The 15277-nt window shown below is 36.4% G+C and overlaps 1 protein-coding gene across 1 annotated transcript in view; it reads left to right on the top strand.

Annotated features, from left to right (window-relative positions):
- The window catches only part of GRIK2 (glutamate ionotropic receptor kainate type subunit 2), a 410119-nt gene that overhangs the window by 255906 nt on the left and 138936 nt on the right, over window positions 1-15277 (top strand). The window contains exon 11 of the mRNA XM_054195142.1: window positions 12859-13082. Within this exon, the coding sequence (XP_054051117.1) occupies window positions 12859-13082 (224 nt within the window). The remainder of the gene's footprint in view (window positions 1-12858; window positions 13083-15277) is intronic.

The raw sequence follows: 15277 nt of genomic DNA, 5'->3' as shown, positions 1-15277 counted from the left end.
ATTCTCCTGGATAACTCAGGATTTCATTTAAAGTATAAACGAAATTCAGGAGGTACACTAAATTACTTTAGTCGCCAGGATCCCTCATGACAAACAACATGCTTTGCTGTGTGAAACTGGTAATTTCTAATTTCTTTTCCTTGCCTTGACCATAATCCTACCTGCCCACGTTCATAAATAGGGTGTGTGCCCACTTGTTCCCTATCCCGCTTTTTTTTTTCCCCTTTTCTTTTTTAAGTGTGACCAGTCACAGATTCACAAGTTTCTGGAAATGATGGGGAATAATTTCAAATGTTCCTTGAGAAGTTATTAGCAAAAGAATGCTAGTACTAGGCCAAATCAAGTGTGAATTAGGGACCAAATATTTTAGAGTCTGGGTGAAAGAATTAGTACATAAGCATTAACACAGAACGTGTTTTAATTCTAACCAGAATAATCCTCATTTATAATTATGAGTTATTTGGACATGCCTGGCTAATGCACTTGGTTATATTAATGATTAAGTTTCAGTGACAGATAAAAACTGTACAGTGTATAGTTGGAATTCATTTTCACTGTGTTGCCAGTGAAGTGAATCATAGTCCATCAAAACAGTGGCATGAACTTTTTCAAATGAAACTCCAAAAGATAACTCGTTAGCTCAAGCATCATCAATGCTTACAGCAATGATTAGAAACTGATTGGATCCAGGGCTAGGGCTGTACTCATAAGTGTTACACTTTTCATATTCTCATACAGTTATCTGATCATTACAATAACTTTTGTTGCTATAATGATGGTGAAGAACAGTAGAAAATAGTATGAGGATTTTTGTTTCTACGTATATGTCTGATGAAGTGAAATATATGTGAAAATTAGAATTCTCTAATAGCAGAGTTAAGTTCCATTGGGACGTATTCCTTTTATTAAGTAAATTCATATGTCTACATTTTTATTCTGTCTCTTCTGGTTCGAAAAGGTTAGTCATTAGGGTTGGTCCAATTTAATAGAAATTAAATTACCTGGAGAAACTTGATGAAACAACTTCTCTATTCAAATATGTGCTTTTCCTCCAAGGAGGTGATTTGCAGTTCTGTTTTTCATGTTAAATCTTCAGCAAGTTATTTTAACAGCTTATTGTGAATCTGTCCATTTAGAGTCTGTTTCTACAATACGTATACTTCAGTGTACAGTACTTGATCGCTGCAAATATCAAAGGAAGTTCAGCTGTACAGGGAAAGTTGATCAGTATCAGTATTCCCAATCTTCCCTTAGTCCTCCTCTCTGCCTACTCAGATCTTATTTTAACCTCATTCCTCCCAGAAGTAGTGATTAAGGAGTTTGATTGAATGCTTGGTAGATTAGGAATTCATAAATACTACTCATAACTTATAACATGGCACACTTTGAACATGTTCATAAGAAATGTTGCTACTTAACCTCTGCTTGAATTTTCTTCATTTGGAAATCGTAACGGAAGGATTTTGAAAGACTTGCAGGGGACCTATCTAAACCAACTAGAGATGTATTCTTGGATATGTATTCATATTCATTAATATCATTACTGATACTAAAAGCTAAAAAAAAAAAGCTCAAAACCTCTGTGCTGCAATTTGTCTTTTCCTCACCTTGGAAGGTAGGGACAAGGGACTGTGAAATCCTGGACTATGTCAACTTTCAATAAAATAGCAGTTTAGTAAAACGGGTTCAGGATGTAGTGCCCGGAGATATGTCCCTGGGAATGATGCCCAAAACACAACTTCACTCATACTATCTGGGGAACTGAAAGGTATTAATTCTGATCTGTTATTCTTACAGCATCAAAAATAATTCTGTTGTTTAAGAAAATTATACAAAACTTCAACATTCAGAGTTAAAAAAGAAAAAAGAAACTGCAAGTGCAACCTTACTTAAGTCCAAAATGCACCAAATGAGTGTTGGGAAGAAAATCATGTTACTTAGTCACAATAGCTTGCAATTGGTTTGCACAGTCAGTTTTTATTCTGCTATTTCCTGGCCTCTGAGGGCCTGATTAGTAATAATGCGTGGGAACTTCCAAAGAGGAGTAACTTCTTTTCCTGAGAATTTGATGCTGAATGGCCTGTCCTGAAGACAGGAGTGACATTTTTTTTCTTACAGACCTCAGGAACCTCCCCTGATCTCCACAACCTTTGAAAGATAATTGAGACTGGCTGACATTACCTAGTTCCCTCAGCACTCATGGGTGCATCCCGTCATGTCCCATGGACTTGCATATGTGCAGTTTATTTATATGTTCCTTCACCTGATCCTTCTCCACTGAAAGTTAAGTGTTCCTTGCTCCAGACTTGCCCCATAGTCTCAGACATCTAGGATTTCTGTAGACCAGACTTCTTACAGGTAAAGATTGAGGTGAAGTATGCATTGAGTACTTTGGCCTTCTCCATGTCCTTTATCACCAGGTTCCCTGCCCCATTCATCAGCAGTTCCACATTTTCTCTAGTCTTCCTTTTGGTACTTGTGTACTTGTAGTAGCCCTTCTTGCCCATGACGTTCCTCACCAGATTCAACTCCAGATGGGCTTTGGCTATCCTAACCCTGTCTCTGCATACCTGGACAGTGTTGCTATATTCCTCGGGTCACCTGTTCCTGCTTCCACCTCTGGTATTCTTTCTTATGTCTAAGTTTTGTCAGGAGCTCCTTCTACATGCAGGCCTCCTGCCATCTGTTCTTGACTGCCTGAATGTGCGGATAGATGATTTTTGAGCTTGGAGGAAGTCATCCTCATCCTTGAAAATCCACCAGCTCTCTGGGTCCACTCTTCTCTCCAGGATTCTCCTGCCTTTCTTATTGAGATCCAGAAAGAACCCTGCATTGTTCTGTCTCTGTCTCACCTCAAATGCACCCTCCCCTGTGCAGACATACATGGCCTGTAATCCCCTCCACTTAATGCGTGAAGTTTAGCTAACTGTTGTGGATTATGGTGTAAAAATTAATGCAAAATCTGTTTTTTAAAATAAACATAACAAATCCATAATTTTCTCTGAGCTATTGCTCTCTCTTCAAAAATATTTGAAGAAACATGTCGAAGTGAGAAGGTACAACTGAAATATGAAACTTAATTAACTGCAAAATACACATTTTTATGAAGCTGCAGTGTATCCTTCATAGTTTTATAATGGTGGGTGTGAGATATAACTATTTATTGAGGCAAAACTGTGTCTATGTGCATGTGCACCTCGCTCCCTTCCTTATAGCTGTACATAGGAAAAGGTTATTGTTATTTTGCCCAGTGTACTTACTTCCTTTTTAGCTAACATGAAATGTCAGGAGAATTGTATAAGGATGAACAGAATGTAGTGATACTTACCACATCAACAGTAAGTTGTGGATAGGGTCTTAGTACAGTAGTACTTAGAACTGTAACATAGGGTTGTTTTGGTTTTTTTTTTGTATAAAATAATATTCATGAATTTTCTTCAATTATTTGAAAACATTTGAAGTTTTGGCATCCACAGGCTTCAAAAGTAAGGAGTTTTACAGCTAATTATACTTAATGTCAAGAATCATTTCCTCATTTTCTTGTTCTAAGCTCATTTTATTTACTGTCTTCCACTTCTTTTTGTGCAAATTGACATTGAGCAATTCTTTTATAGTCTTTTTATTTTGAATAACTTAGTGTCATCCATAAATATTGTTACTTAACTATCTATCCACTTTCTAGTTGGGCAGTAGTTAGGCTATGAATTTTTCTACATCTGCCTGTCACGCTGATCATTGTTTTTTCTTGTTATATTTGTGTTCAATTTTTTGTGTGTTCATTATTTGTACCCCTCTGTTGATCCTTGTCTTCCAGAATGAAAGAGAACTTCACGTAATACAAGGAATAAATTATAACATGGATGACATTTTTAAGTGTTTCATAGATTCCATCTTATAAATATAAGAAAGATTTTAACCACCACAGATTTCATCCTTAGGATTTGCATTTTACTTATTAAAGTTGTTTGTTAATAAGTTTATCCTGGTGTCTTCAGTATTTAAATAATGCCTAGAGCTTTATTGAATTTAAATAAATGCAAAAAGGTTTTCAAATGAGTTAGCTTACATATAACCAAGCCAGAACAGAACTAAATTAGGATCTAGTGCATAAAAACACTGCTAACATTTTTCTTCTTAGATTTGTGACAATATTTTGGGGTAATAAAATATGTACTGTATTAAACATTCTTTTATAATTATGGCAGGTGTAAACCATTGCATGATATATAATGTTTTGAAAATATACACAATATAAAAACACTTCTGTTTTTTTCATATATGATGGAGTTCTCTAAAAAGACCATTTTTTTGTTATTGCTTATAATAATGACCAAATTTTAATTAAAGCCTCAGACACTGTAATTTAACGATTCATTGAGAATTTCAGTGTGTGGATTCTTTTTAAAATAAAATCTAGTCCTTGTGATGGCTGCATCAAAATGCACCTGGAGGGGGATGAGCGTACAGGAGGTTTCCAGTAGTTTTCCTCTGTAGTAACTATCGCTGGTAGAAAAATATAGAAAAATACAATTTTGGAAAAAAAGAGTGTGATAAACTCTTTACAGTTAAACAGTTAAACTTTACAGTTAAAGTTTACAGAACTTCTTTACAGTTAAAGAAGAACTGTAACATTTCAATTAATATAAGTACTCTTATAGTTTTGGTGGTTTTTTTTTTTGTTTTTTTGTTTTTTTTTTTTTTTTTTAAGGGAGGAGTCTCCTGTTCCTGAACCCTGAACCACAATATCTACACTGACTTGTAAATATTATTTTGGCAGTTTTTCATTTCTGTGGGTACATGAATCTCACTCTTCTAACCACTAGAAGAGCCCTTTGTGGAAAACTCTGCTAGAGTAAAGTGACAAGAATTCAGGCTGAAATTTTCTTGTTGTTGTACCTTATTGTCATCCATCTTCCTGCTAAGTTTAGTTTTGTGGTCCACTGCCTCTAAAAACAAAAAACGAAGTTTGTGGAAAATACTTTAGTGAAACAGTGTCCTATAAATCAACAGATAAAAACTTTGTCACTATTTTGAATGGGTACTCATATTTACATCTATTCAGCTATTAAATCGAATCCGTGCTGGCATGGCTAAATGAGAATGGACTAGAAAAATTCCTAGGTTTACTAACCTTGAATAAAAGGAAATACTGTAAATTAACTAATTACAGAGTTCCTGATGGTTTTGATAGTAGTATTTTTCCTTGACTAAACATTCAGAGAATAATAAAGGGGCAAACAGAAAACAATACCGAAAGTCAGTTCTAGACACTGCTATGTTGGTCAAAAGATATGCTCCATCCTATTTAAAAGCCATTAGAGAAAGGATTCCAAATGTTTTTGGCTAGTTGAATTCATGTAGCAAGTTATTTCTGTAGTAGTGGACAACAGGCAAATTTCCTTTGCAGAACATTTTGCCTTTTTTTTTTTTTTTCTTGAGATCTAGATCTCTAGGGAGATGATCTTTTTGGTTACTAGATCAGGACCCTCCTCTAAAGACTTGAGGGCTTGTACTTGACACAACCATCAGTTACCACAGCTATTCAAGACTTTGACACGAAAAGTATCAACCATGCTGACATACGGATGTCTAAAGAAGTGAAACAGCTATGAAATTTTACTGTCAGTAAAATGAATCTGAGTACAGCACCTGTCTTTCAGTAATTTTTTGTGGCTGAACAGTAAATACTTAGAAGCGACTCAGCAGTTAGAAACAAATGTGTAACTTGAGCCACTGTCATCATATTTTATCATACTTTATCATCATATCATATATCGTCATACTTTATTATGTTAATAAAGTTAACAACTGCCAAAGGTGCTTCTATTTATCATACTGTTAACAATTAATCTTAAATGATGTAAGTCAGGATCCCACAAATAAGAAGGCGTGACATCTAAACGCAGCTATCTGGTCTGGACTTGATTTGAACTTTATACTTACATTTGGCAAAGGTAACAATTTCTAGTAACAACTTTCAAAGACCTGTGTGTAAGTTATTAAGAAGATGCTTCCAGGCTTTTCACAGTGGTGCCCAGCAGGAAGAAGAAAGACAATAGGCATAAATTGAAAACCTCCAAGGATGGAAATTGCATAACCTCTCTAAGCAATCTGCTCCATTCCTTGTCTGTAGAAACTTTTTCAGTACGTGGACAGACAGGCAGTGGAACAGGTTATCCAGAGAGGTTATGTAGTCTCCATCCTTTGAAGTTTTCAAAACTGACTGGGTAAAGCCCAGAGCAACCTGGTCTGATTAGGTAGATGACCTTGCTTTGAATAAGAGATTGGACTAGAGACCTCCTGATGTCTTTTCCCACCTGAATTGTCCTATGATCCCATGAAAGGTAGCAGAAAAACATCAAAAACAATTTATATCAAAGTAATGCAAATGGCTAGTTAAAATAAAAATAGCAATAAAACCCTAATAAAGTCCTACTGGTTTCAAAAGAAAACGAAGATTGTCTGTCAAGACCAAAAGCTTTTCACAGGGTGTAAAATATTCTGTAATGTAGCAGCATGTGCAAGCCAGTTTAGGATAGATCACAAGTGTAAAGGCAAACTACAGATCTTAGTTTTTCAAATCAGAGACAGGGAAATGCACTTTTGTGACCAGGAATAATGCATAAGCTCTCTGTGCATGAAGAACCCACTACGTGGCTTTAAAGAATTGAAGCTGGGAATTTGCCTTCCTCTGTTTAGCTTAGGGATGCATTTTTTCCAAAGGGAATGTAGCTGAAATTTAGCTCACAGGTTAACAATCCCAAAAATTTTAGGTGGTAGATATTGACTTAGGGTCTTAGGCTGAAGAGCAGACTCCGTTTATGTAGGCTAAATAATTGCATTATTGTGGCAGAATATTCTGTAGTTGTAGAGTCTAATTAAAAATAACCATTACCCATTTTGTGGTTGCTATGTCTAGATTGTATTTAAACTTTTCATTCCTTTGAATAAAATAGGTGAGATAATTTTTTTTTCAGAAAGGATCATCAAAAGAAAATTCATTCAGTGGTTATTTTTCATTTCCCTGATGTTATTAGTAGAAGCTATTAAATGCTTTCAAAGTGCAGTTTCCCCAAAAATTAATGTGGCAGTTTTTATGGGCTATATTTTATAGAGTTTATTTTCACATACAAAATATCAGTAGCTGCAAATACTAACCATACATGCTATGGTCCATGACTACTCAACGTTTATGTGCAGATTTCTTTCTGAAGCTATTTGTAGCTGCATGCATAGATTGAATTTAGTATAATTTTAAAACTTGTCTTATTAGAGGTTATGTACCAAATTTCGGCCATATGCAACTGAAAAAAAATGTCTTCCCTTTTCTCTTTAAATTTGACTTTATGTAAAATAGTCAGTCAACAAGCTGCTTCGCAGTAAAATGGAAATGAAGAAGCAAAGGAGGAGGATTTTAGCATGCCTTAGAGGCTTCTGTAGCTGAAATAAATTGTGTATACCTTGAGTTGTTTGTTGGTGAGTGAACATCCTACAACTGCATATGGCATCAAGACAGGGAAAACTTTACAAGGCTGATAAGAGAGTACGTTCAGTCCTCATAAGGCACAAATAGAAGGGAAGGTCTAGCAATCTCTGCTCACAGAGTTCTGCAGTAATGTAAAAAGTAAACCATACTAAGAGTGCATATGCTAGTATGAAAGCAGACAATATCATTCCCCTTTAAGAGAGACGGTGAAATTGGAAGATCAAGTACTGAGAATGTACCGTTAAAAGTAACATTCAAAATACCTGATGCACTTTGGTTCAGTTGACTTTGAAAAAGCCCTGTAGAGTACGATGAATTCTGTTTCTTCCTTCCTTCCTCTTGTTCTGGACATTCTCTTCCTTGCTGGAGAATGTCTCTTTGAAAAACAGTAAATAATGATGCAGAATGTGAGTGCTATTATTCAGTTTATCATGCCATATCTTTGAACTGTGGAGTGAATGAGGATTCTGGCTTCCTAACACTTGACATAATTAAAGTAAGAATTTATTGTAAGGAGTATTTTTCTCCAGTCTCTGCCATATGCAGTTGGCATTATTTTCTACAGTGCCCTCCTTCATCACGTGGTATGGCTACTGTTTGCGTTCCTGTACAACTCTTCCATTTTGCTCAGGATCCTGCCTTGTGTTGTTCCATTTTGCTCAGGATCTTGCCTTGTGTTGGAATGTCTTTGTCAGACTTACTTATTTCTAATTGCTATTGTAACCTTTAGTTGGTGCAGAATTTTTCTCTGTAGCAACTAGCTTGTCCTCACCAGTCCTTGGATGCTGCCATAAAAAGGCCTTCATCTCAAGTCAACAATAAGGGCTATTCAGGATTATCCTTTCAGACAGAGAAGTTTTTTTTTTTTTCTTAAAAAAATAGAATCATACATAAATTCTTTCTAAAAAATGGAATCATACATCATTCCCAAGTGAGACAAATATTCTTTGTTATTGAATTTATCAGAAAGCCATTTTAGGGTACTCTTTTGTAAATATTGATAAATGTAGACTGATAAAATCCTAATTTTACACCATTCCTCTCCAATTCATCCTGAGAAATTAAATAAAGAGAATTATCTGACTTGTATTTCTTCATCATAGAAAAGATACCCTGGTACTGCACTTCTGGAAACTTGGCCACTAATTTCTCTTGCTTTCAAGTGGTGCCATTTCAGAATGAACCAATTGCCAAGACAATTTTAAAAGTGGTTATATGTGGCAGTATTGCATTTTTATGTCAGTCATTCTAGCAGTAAAGACTGTCAATATTATTTTTGTTGAGATGCTTAATTTTTGTTCTCATGCTGATATACTAGTTCAAGAATACTGAAACAGAGTTACTAAAGCTCTGAATAAAATCTTGAGATATCAAAATATGGACATTTATTTTGGATCTGTGCCTCTCAGATTGGGATATCTGATTGTCCTGTTCCGACATATGAGACATGCGTTATTTCTTGTTTGGTTATTTTTCTAATTTCATCTGTAACTTTCCTAGAGCTTTGCTCCACTGGAGAGGGTTACAACCTATATTCACTTGTATAGAGTTTTGTTTTCATCTAATGGCCAAGGGTTGGATTTCCTGTAGTATTTGTTAACACAAAAGATTTGTTGCTCATTAAGGCTCTGTTAATGTTTTAAAACCAAAATTCACAACTTCCAATAGCCTTCCAAAAGATCTATTTTCTCTATCTGAAAAAACTCAAATGGAAGAAGGAAGTTTACAGAACGTGGTAAAAGGGACTGGCCCACTTGGCAGGAATATCAGAACACTGTCAGAGTATGCAGGGATGCAATGAGGAAGGCTAAGGCCGACTTGGAATTAAGTCTGGGAAGGGATGTCAAGGACAATGAGAAGGGCTACTTCAAATACATCAGTAGCAAAAGGAAGAGCAGGGAAATTGTGGACCCACTGCTTAATAAGGTGGGTGGCCTGGCAATGGAGGATGCAGAGAAGGCGGTGTTACTGACTGCCTTCTTTGCTTCAGTCTTACTATTAAGGCTGGCCCTTACCTCCCTCTGGGTGGCCCCTCTTACCTCCCAGACCCTAGAGGTAAGAGAGAGAGTCTGGAGAAAGGAAGACTTTCCCTTGGTCGAGAAAGGGAGAAAAAGTTAGAGAAAAACCTAGGAAAACCTAACACTCACAAATCCATGGGCTCTGATGGGATGCACCCACGAGTTCTGAAAGAGTTGGCAGATGTTATTGTGAAGCCACTGTCCATCATCTTTGAAAGGTCACAGAGAACAGGAGAGGTGCCTGAGGACTGGAGGAAAGCCAATGTCACTCCAGTCTTCAAAAAGGGCAAGAAGAAAGACCTGAGAAACTGTAGGTCAGTCAGCCTCAACTCTATCCCTGGAAAAGTGATGGAACAGCTCATTCTGGATGTCATCTCTAAATACGTAGAAGAAAAGGTTATTGGAAATGGTCAACATGGATTCACTAAGTGGAAATCATGCTTGACCAATCTGATAGCCTCCTACAATGTCATGACTGGCTGGGTAGATGAGGGGAGAGCAGTGGATGTTGTCAACCTCGATTTCAGCAAGGCTTTTGAGATTGTCTCCCACAACATCCTCATAGGTAAGCTTAGGAAGTGTAGGTTACATGAGTGGATAGTGTGGTGGATTGAGAACTGGTTGAATGGCAGAGCTCAGAGGGTTATGATCGGCAGTGCAGAGCCTAGTTGGAGGCCTGTAACTGGTGGTGTTCCCCAGGGGTCAGTACTGGGTCCAGTCTTGTTCAACACATTCATCAATGACCTGGACGAGGGAACAGAGTGTGCTCTCACCAAGTTTGCTGATGACACAAAACTGGGAAGAGTGGCTGACACACCAGAAGACTCTGTTGCCATACAGCAAGACCTGAACAGGCTGGAGAGTTGGGCGGAGAGGAATCTAATGGGCATTACAACCTAAGGGCAAGTGTAGGGTCCTGCACCTAGGGAGGAATAAGCCCATGCACTGGTACAGGTTAGGGGTTGACTTGCTGGAAAGCAGCTTTGCAGAGAGGCACCTGGAAGTCCTAGTGAACAAGTTTACCATGAGCCAGCGATGTTCCCTTGTGTCCAAGAAGGCCAGTGGTCTCCTGTGGTGCATTAAAGAGAGTGTGGCCAGTAGGTTGAGGGAGGTCATCCTCCCCCTCTACTCTGCCCTTGTGAGGCCATGTCTGGAGTACTGTGTCCAGTTCTGGGCTCTCCAGTTCTGGGCTCCCCAGTTCAAGAAAGACAAGGAACTACTGGAGAGAGTCCAGCGGAGGGCTACAAAGATGAGCAAGAGACTGGAGCATCTCTCTTTGGAGGAAAGGCTGAGAGACCTGAGTCTGTTTAGCCTGAAGAAGACTGAGAGGGCATCTCATCAATGCTTATAAATATCTGAAGGGTGGGTGTCAAGAGGATGGGGCCAGACTCTTTTCAGTGGTGCCTGGGGACAGGACAAGAGGCAACGGGCATGTACCGGAACACAGGAAATTCCATCTGAACATAAGGAAAACTTCTTTACTTTGAGGGTGCCAGAGCACTGGAACAGGCTGCCCAGAGAGTTTGTGGAGTCTCCTTCTCTGGGGATATTCAAAACCTGCCTGGACGTGTTCCTGTGCAACCTGCTCTAGGTGAACCTGCTTTGTCAGGGGGGTTGTACTAGATGATTTCCAGAGGTCCCTTCCAACTCCTACTGTTCTGTGATTCTGTGATCTTTGGGCAGCTGCATCTTCTGACAGTCTTTAGTGAGTTGGCTTCAGACTCTTAGGGTAAAGACTGCTAGTGTCCTCTCAAACTAATAGCTTGAATTGTTATGTTTCTCAAACTGCTAAGTGTTGATCTATAACTTTTAATCCAAATTAGTTTTAAATTTAACTTTTAATCCAAATTAGTTTTAATTACTTTTAGTTTTAATTACTTAAATTTTTACTTTACTGTTTTCTTTCTCATCAGCTGGAATATCATCAATAATATGCAATCCATAAAAACTCAGCTACTGTGGAATGAAGCCTTGCTGGCCTGTAAATTCTGAATACCAATGAAAATGAAGCGCATGTCATGTTTTTGACCAGTAAACCATTACCAAATTTAATGAACAGTGCCAACAGTTTCACATTGTAACATAGGAGTAGTTTACTAGAGTAGATCTAACAATATGATAAATATGATATGATAATGATGCCCATTACAGCAATAGATGATAGTAGAACTTTGTGGAAGGTGAGACAAAAAAAAGAGACATTGAAATGCTATAAAATTGTGTGGGATTTTGAGTGTTACATAATATACACAATACCAAAAGAGCAAAATAAAATATATAAATGTATGAATTTATATTATTTTATTGGCAAGAAAATCTCTGGATCTTGGTTTAGAACAGGCATTCTGAAGATGGTGTTATTTGCAGCTATTTCACTTGGATAACAGTATTTCATGGTAGCTATCCCATTTCTGTCATTACGTACCTATATTCACATGCAGTTTATGAGGAATTCTTAGTTTACAGCTTGCAGTTATACACTCTTGTACTGTATTACTTCTCACTCTGAACTTCCCTCTTTCATATGTGCACATGTACATGCACACATACACACTCATACACCCATGCACAGTAGTCTTTCAAGAGCTGTGGACAGAGATTAAAAAGTAGATGCTATGGATTTCTTGTTGCTATGATTTCCATTAAGTTTTGAATAAAAAATCATATAGACCTTTTACTAATCTCCTATTAGTTATTGCCATAATAACTAAAACTAAATGGAAATCGACAAAATACATTTTATTGCATGATTTCGTTTTAAATGCTGCAATTGAGTAATAGCCAATTATTTTCAAGTTTCATAGTGATTTCTGAAAACTAATAAGAACAGTTGTACTTTGCTAGATCTTACTCCCTGTAGCAACCTTTCAGATGTAGCACTCCCCATTTTCAAATGTTCTTTATTTTGTATCAATACTTTTATTCTAAAAAAAGCAAAGCTGCTTCCTGGCCCTTTCCCTACACTTGTACATATTCACATCTGCTTCACAAATTTATTAGTCTCTAAAGACCACAGTGAAGGAGTGACAAAGAGAAGACATACGTTGATATGCCCATTTTGAAAAGTTTTAAAAGATGTGATAATGGATGTTCATGTTTTCTGCAAGATGCAATATTTTTCTTTGCTTCTATCCCTTTTAATTTTCTCTAAATGCTGCCATGTCAGTTTAGCAAACAGGAAGAGAATAAAACTGCTTCCTTATTTATAGGGAGAAGAGAGTTTTAAATTTTAGCCTACCTAGTACAAGAACAAACTTCTCCACGTCAAGTTTGTGTTTTGCCTAATCTGATTGTCTGCTTCAACCTGTTTCTTCTAACTTATGCCTTTTTCTCTTTTTGTATTTCTGTTAACAGAAAGCTGACCTTGCAGTTGCGCCATTGGCAATTACCTATGTTCGAGAGAAGGTCATCGACTTCTCCAAGCCCTTTATGACTCTTGGAATAAGTATTTTGTACCGCAAGCCCAATGGTACAAACCCGGGCGTCTTCTCCTTCCTGAATCCTCTCTCCCCTGATATCTGGATGTATATTCTGCTGGCTTACTTGGGTGTCAGTTGTGTGCTCTTTGTCATAGCCAGGTAACATGTCAACTTTTGTGATTTTTTTGGCAATTGTTACCATCTTTTTTTTACTAATAATTGTCAAAAGTCACAAAAATTTTCTTACTTTCATACTCTTATATTTTAACTTCATGATGTACAGAAGAATAATTAATGATGAGGGTTCTCACTATTAATTTTCTCCACTGCCATACTAAGTCTCCAGTTTGTTATGTCAGTAGGTCTTGAGTATGTTAGCTATATTTCTCCTTTTATTTACAAATCTAGAGACACTAGACAGTTTATGAAATGTCTTTTACCAATTGTGCTGTGTTTAGAAAGACAGGGGTTGACATATTTTATTTTGTTAGTCTGATTTCATTTGATGCTATGGTGCTTAATCTCAAATTGAGTACTTAGCTGCCCATGTTACTCCTAGATGTCCAAACTGGGCCTCTACCTGTTACAAAACAAGATACTTTATGCAGATTAGTATCTTTGAAGTAGAGTAACGGTATTTAGTTTTTAATTGTGTGCTGGGTAAAATACCTGAGATACCTCACATGATTTAAAGTCTCAGATTGGAATGTGTTTGAAAGCATATTTAGTTGAGTTTTGATGTTAAGGAACTCAATGCTATTGTTAAATTATAAATTGATTTGATATATAGGGCTCACTTTTTGATGTGTTTTCTTCAACACAGACAAGCAGGAAAACATCTTTTGCCAAAAATTCCCATTATGTTTACCTTTTTCTTGTTAAGTAATTAGGACTGACTCCAGATGCTCACAGAAAGATAGTCTTACATGTTGTAACTTTGACTTTTGCTGTAACAGCAAAAAAAAAATTCAGAACAGTAAATCAGTGATTCCCAGGTGTGTAAATGTAGTCTCTTTTGCAAATTCCACCTAATAGTCACTTTAAAATATTTTTTTTAGTGAAATACATATAAATTGTATTGGCATTTATCCCTTTCGTAAGATATTTTCTTTGTGTGTAGCAGTGGTTTTCAGAAGCATATGTTTGACGTGATAATGCAATCTCATTTCAGCCCTAAGATTTTTATATTTCATTCTGTGGTACACAGTGGAATCTTTATATTTTTCTTTTCCTATTGTGCTGTAGTTGATATCAGGGTTCTCCATCTTTCTTTGATTCTATCCATTTCATTTTGGAGAAGTTGTATCATTCCTCTATGAAGGGGAGAGGTAATATTTTTAGAAATGTAATTTAGAAAAGTAATTTAGCAAAATCACGTGTACATAAAGTACATGAGGTATTGAAGTAATATAGATAACACTGAAACATATTCTGTAATTAATAACTTTGCTTGTGTGCCTTCTTTAAAAGTCTGCTTTAAAGAGCCAAACTTATGTTGAAAGAACAGTAGATTTTAGTGGACTATATAAGCAGAGACTAATCTCATTTCTGAGGTGTTCCTGTGATGCAGGTACTTCTGAAAGCACAGTTCAGCATAAATCACAAATGTTATCTTGTGAAACACCTCATGTAAAATATTTATGTGTATGTCCAAAATTCTTTACCCTATTGTTATCACTGAAGGACATTTTCAGCATGATGCACAGTGCTTTGAAAGGCAGCTCCCAGTAATGTTAGTAGTTGTATGGCTGAGTTCTTACTTATGCTTTGAAAATGTGTCTTGTCTTATTTTGTAGGAAAGATACGTTTTCTTGAAGCCTTTTTTTAAGTAAGCTATTCAGTCACCTCATCTCACTAGCAGAACTGGAAAGAATGTTTATTTTTAAAAAGAAGTGCCGCATAGTAGACCAGTATTCCTGAACTTTTTCTCACTTGTTTGTTTTTGTGACCAGCACCATAAATTCCTTGTTATCTTCATTGTAAAACAATATGAAATATGTTTTATACTGAGCAGAGGAGTTTGGTCTTTGTACAGCTGTATAAAATATCTTTTTTATGCCTAAATTTATATCAGCCTTTAGATCTAGAGATTTTTGATACCTCTTAACTTGAACAATCAAATATTGATCACACATTTAGAAATAAAAGATCTAGGATTATGTAATAAAATCTACAGATTTTATTCGTAATGCAGAATGACTTAATAGTATGTGATAGCATTTTCTAACACTATAGTTCGTATAGGGAAACAGGTCTAAGTTAAAAATGTAACTTGCTGAATAATAAAGAGAGAAAAGAATACTATTCAAAAGTAAAAGACCCTTTGCTAATATAATTCACAAAATGTATCTATC

Source organism: Rissa tridactyla, chromosome 3 (assembly GCF_028500815.1).
Source record: "Rissa tridactyla isolate bRisTri1 chromosome 3, bRisTri1.patW.cur.20221130, whole genome shotgun sequence".
NCBI lineage: Eukaryota > Metazoa > Chordata > Aves > Charadriiformes > Laridae > Rissa > Rissa tridactyla.
Note: the sequence above shows the minus strand (reverse complement) of the source record. Positions and strands in the feature narration are given on the sequence as shown.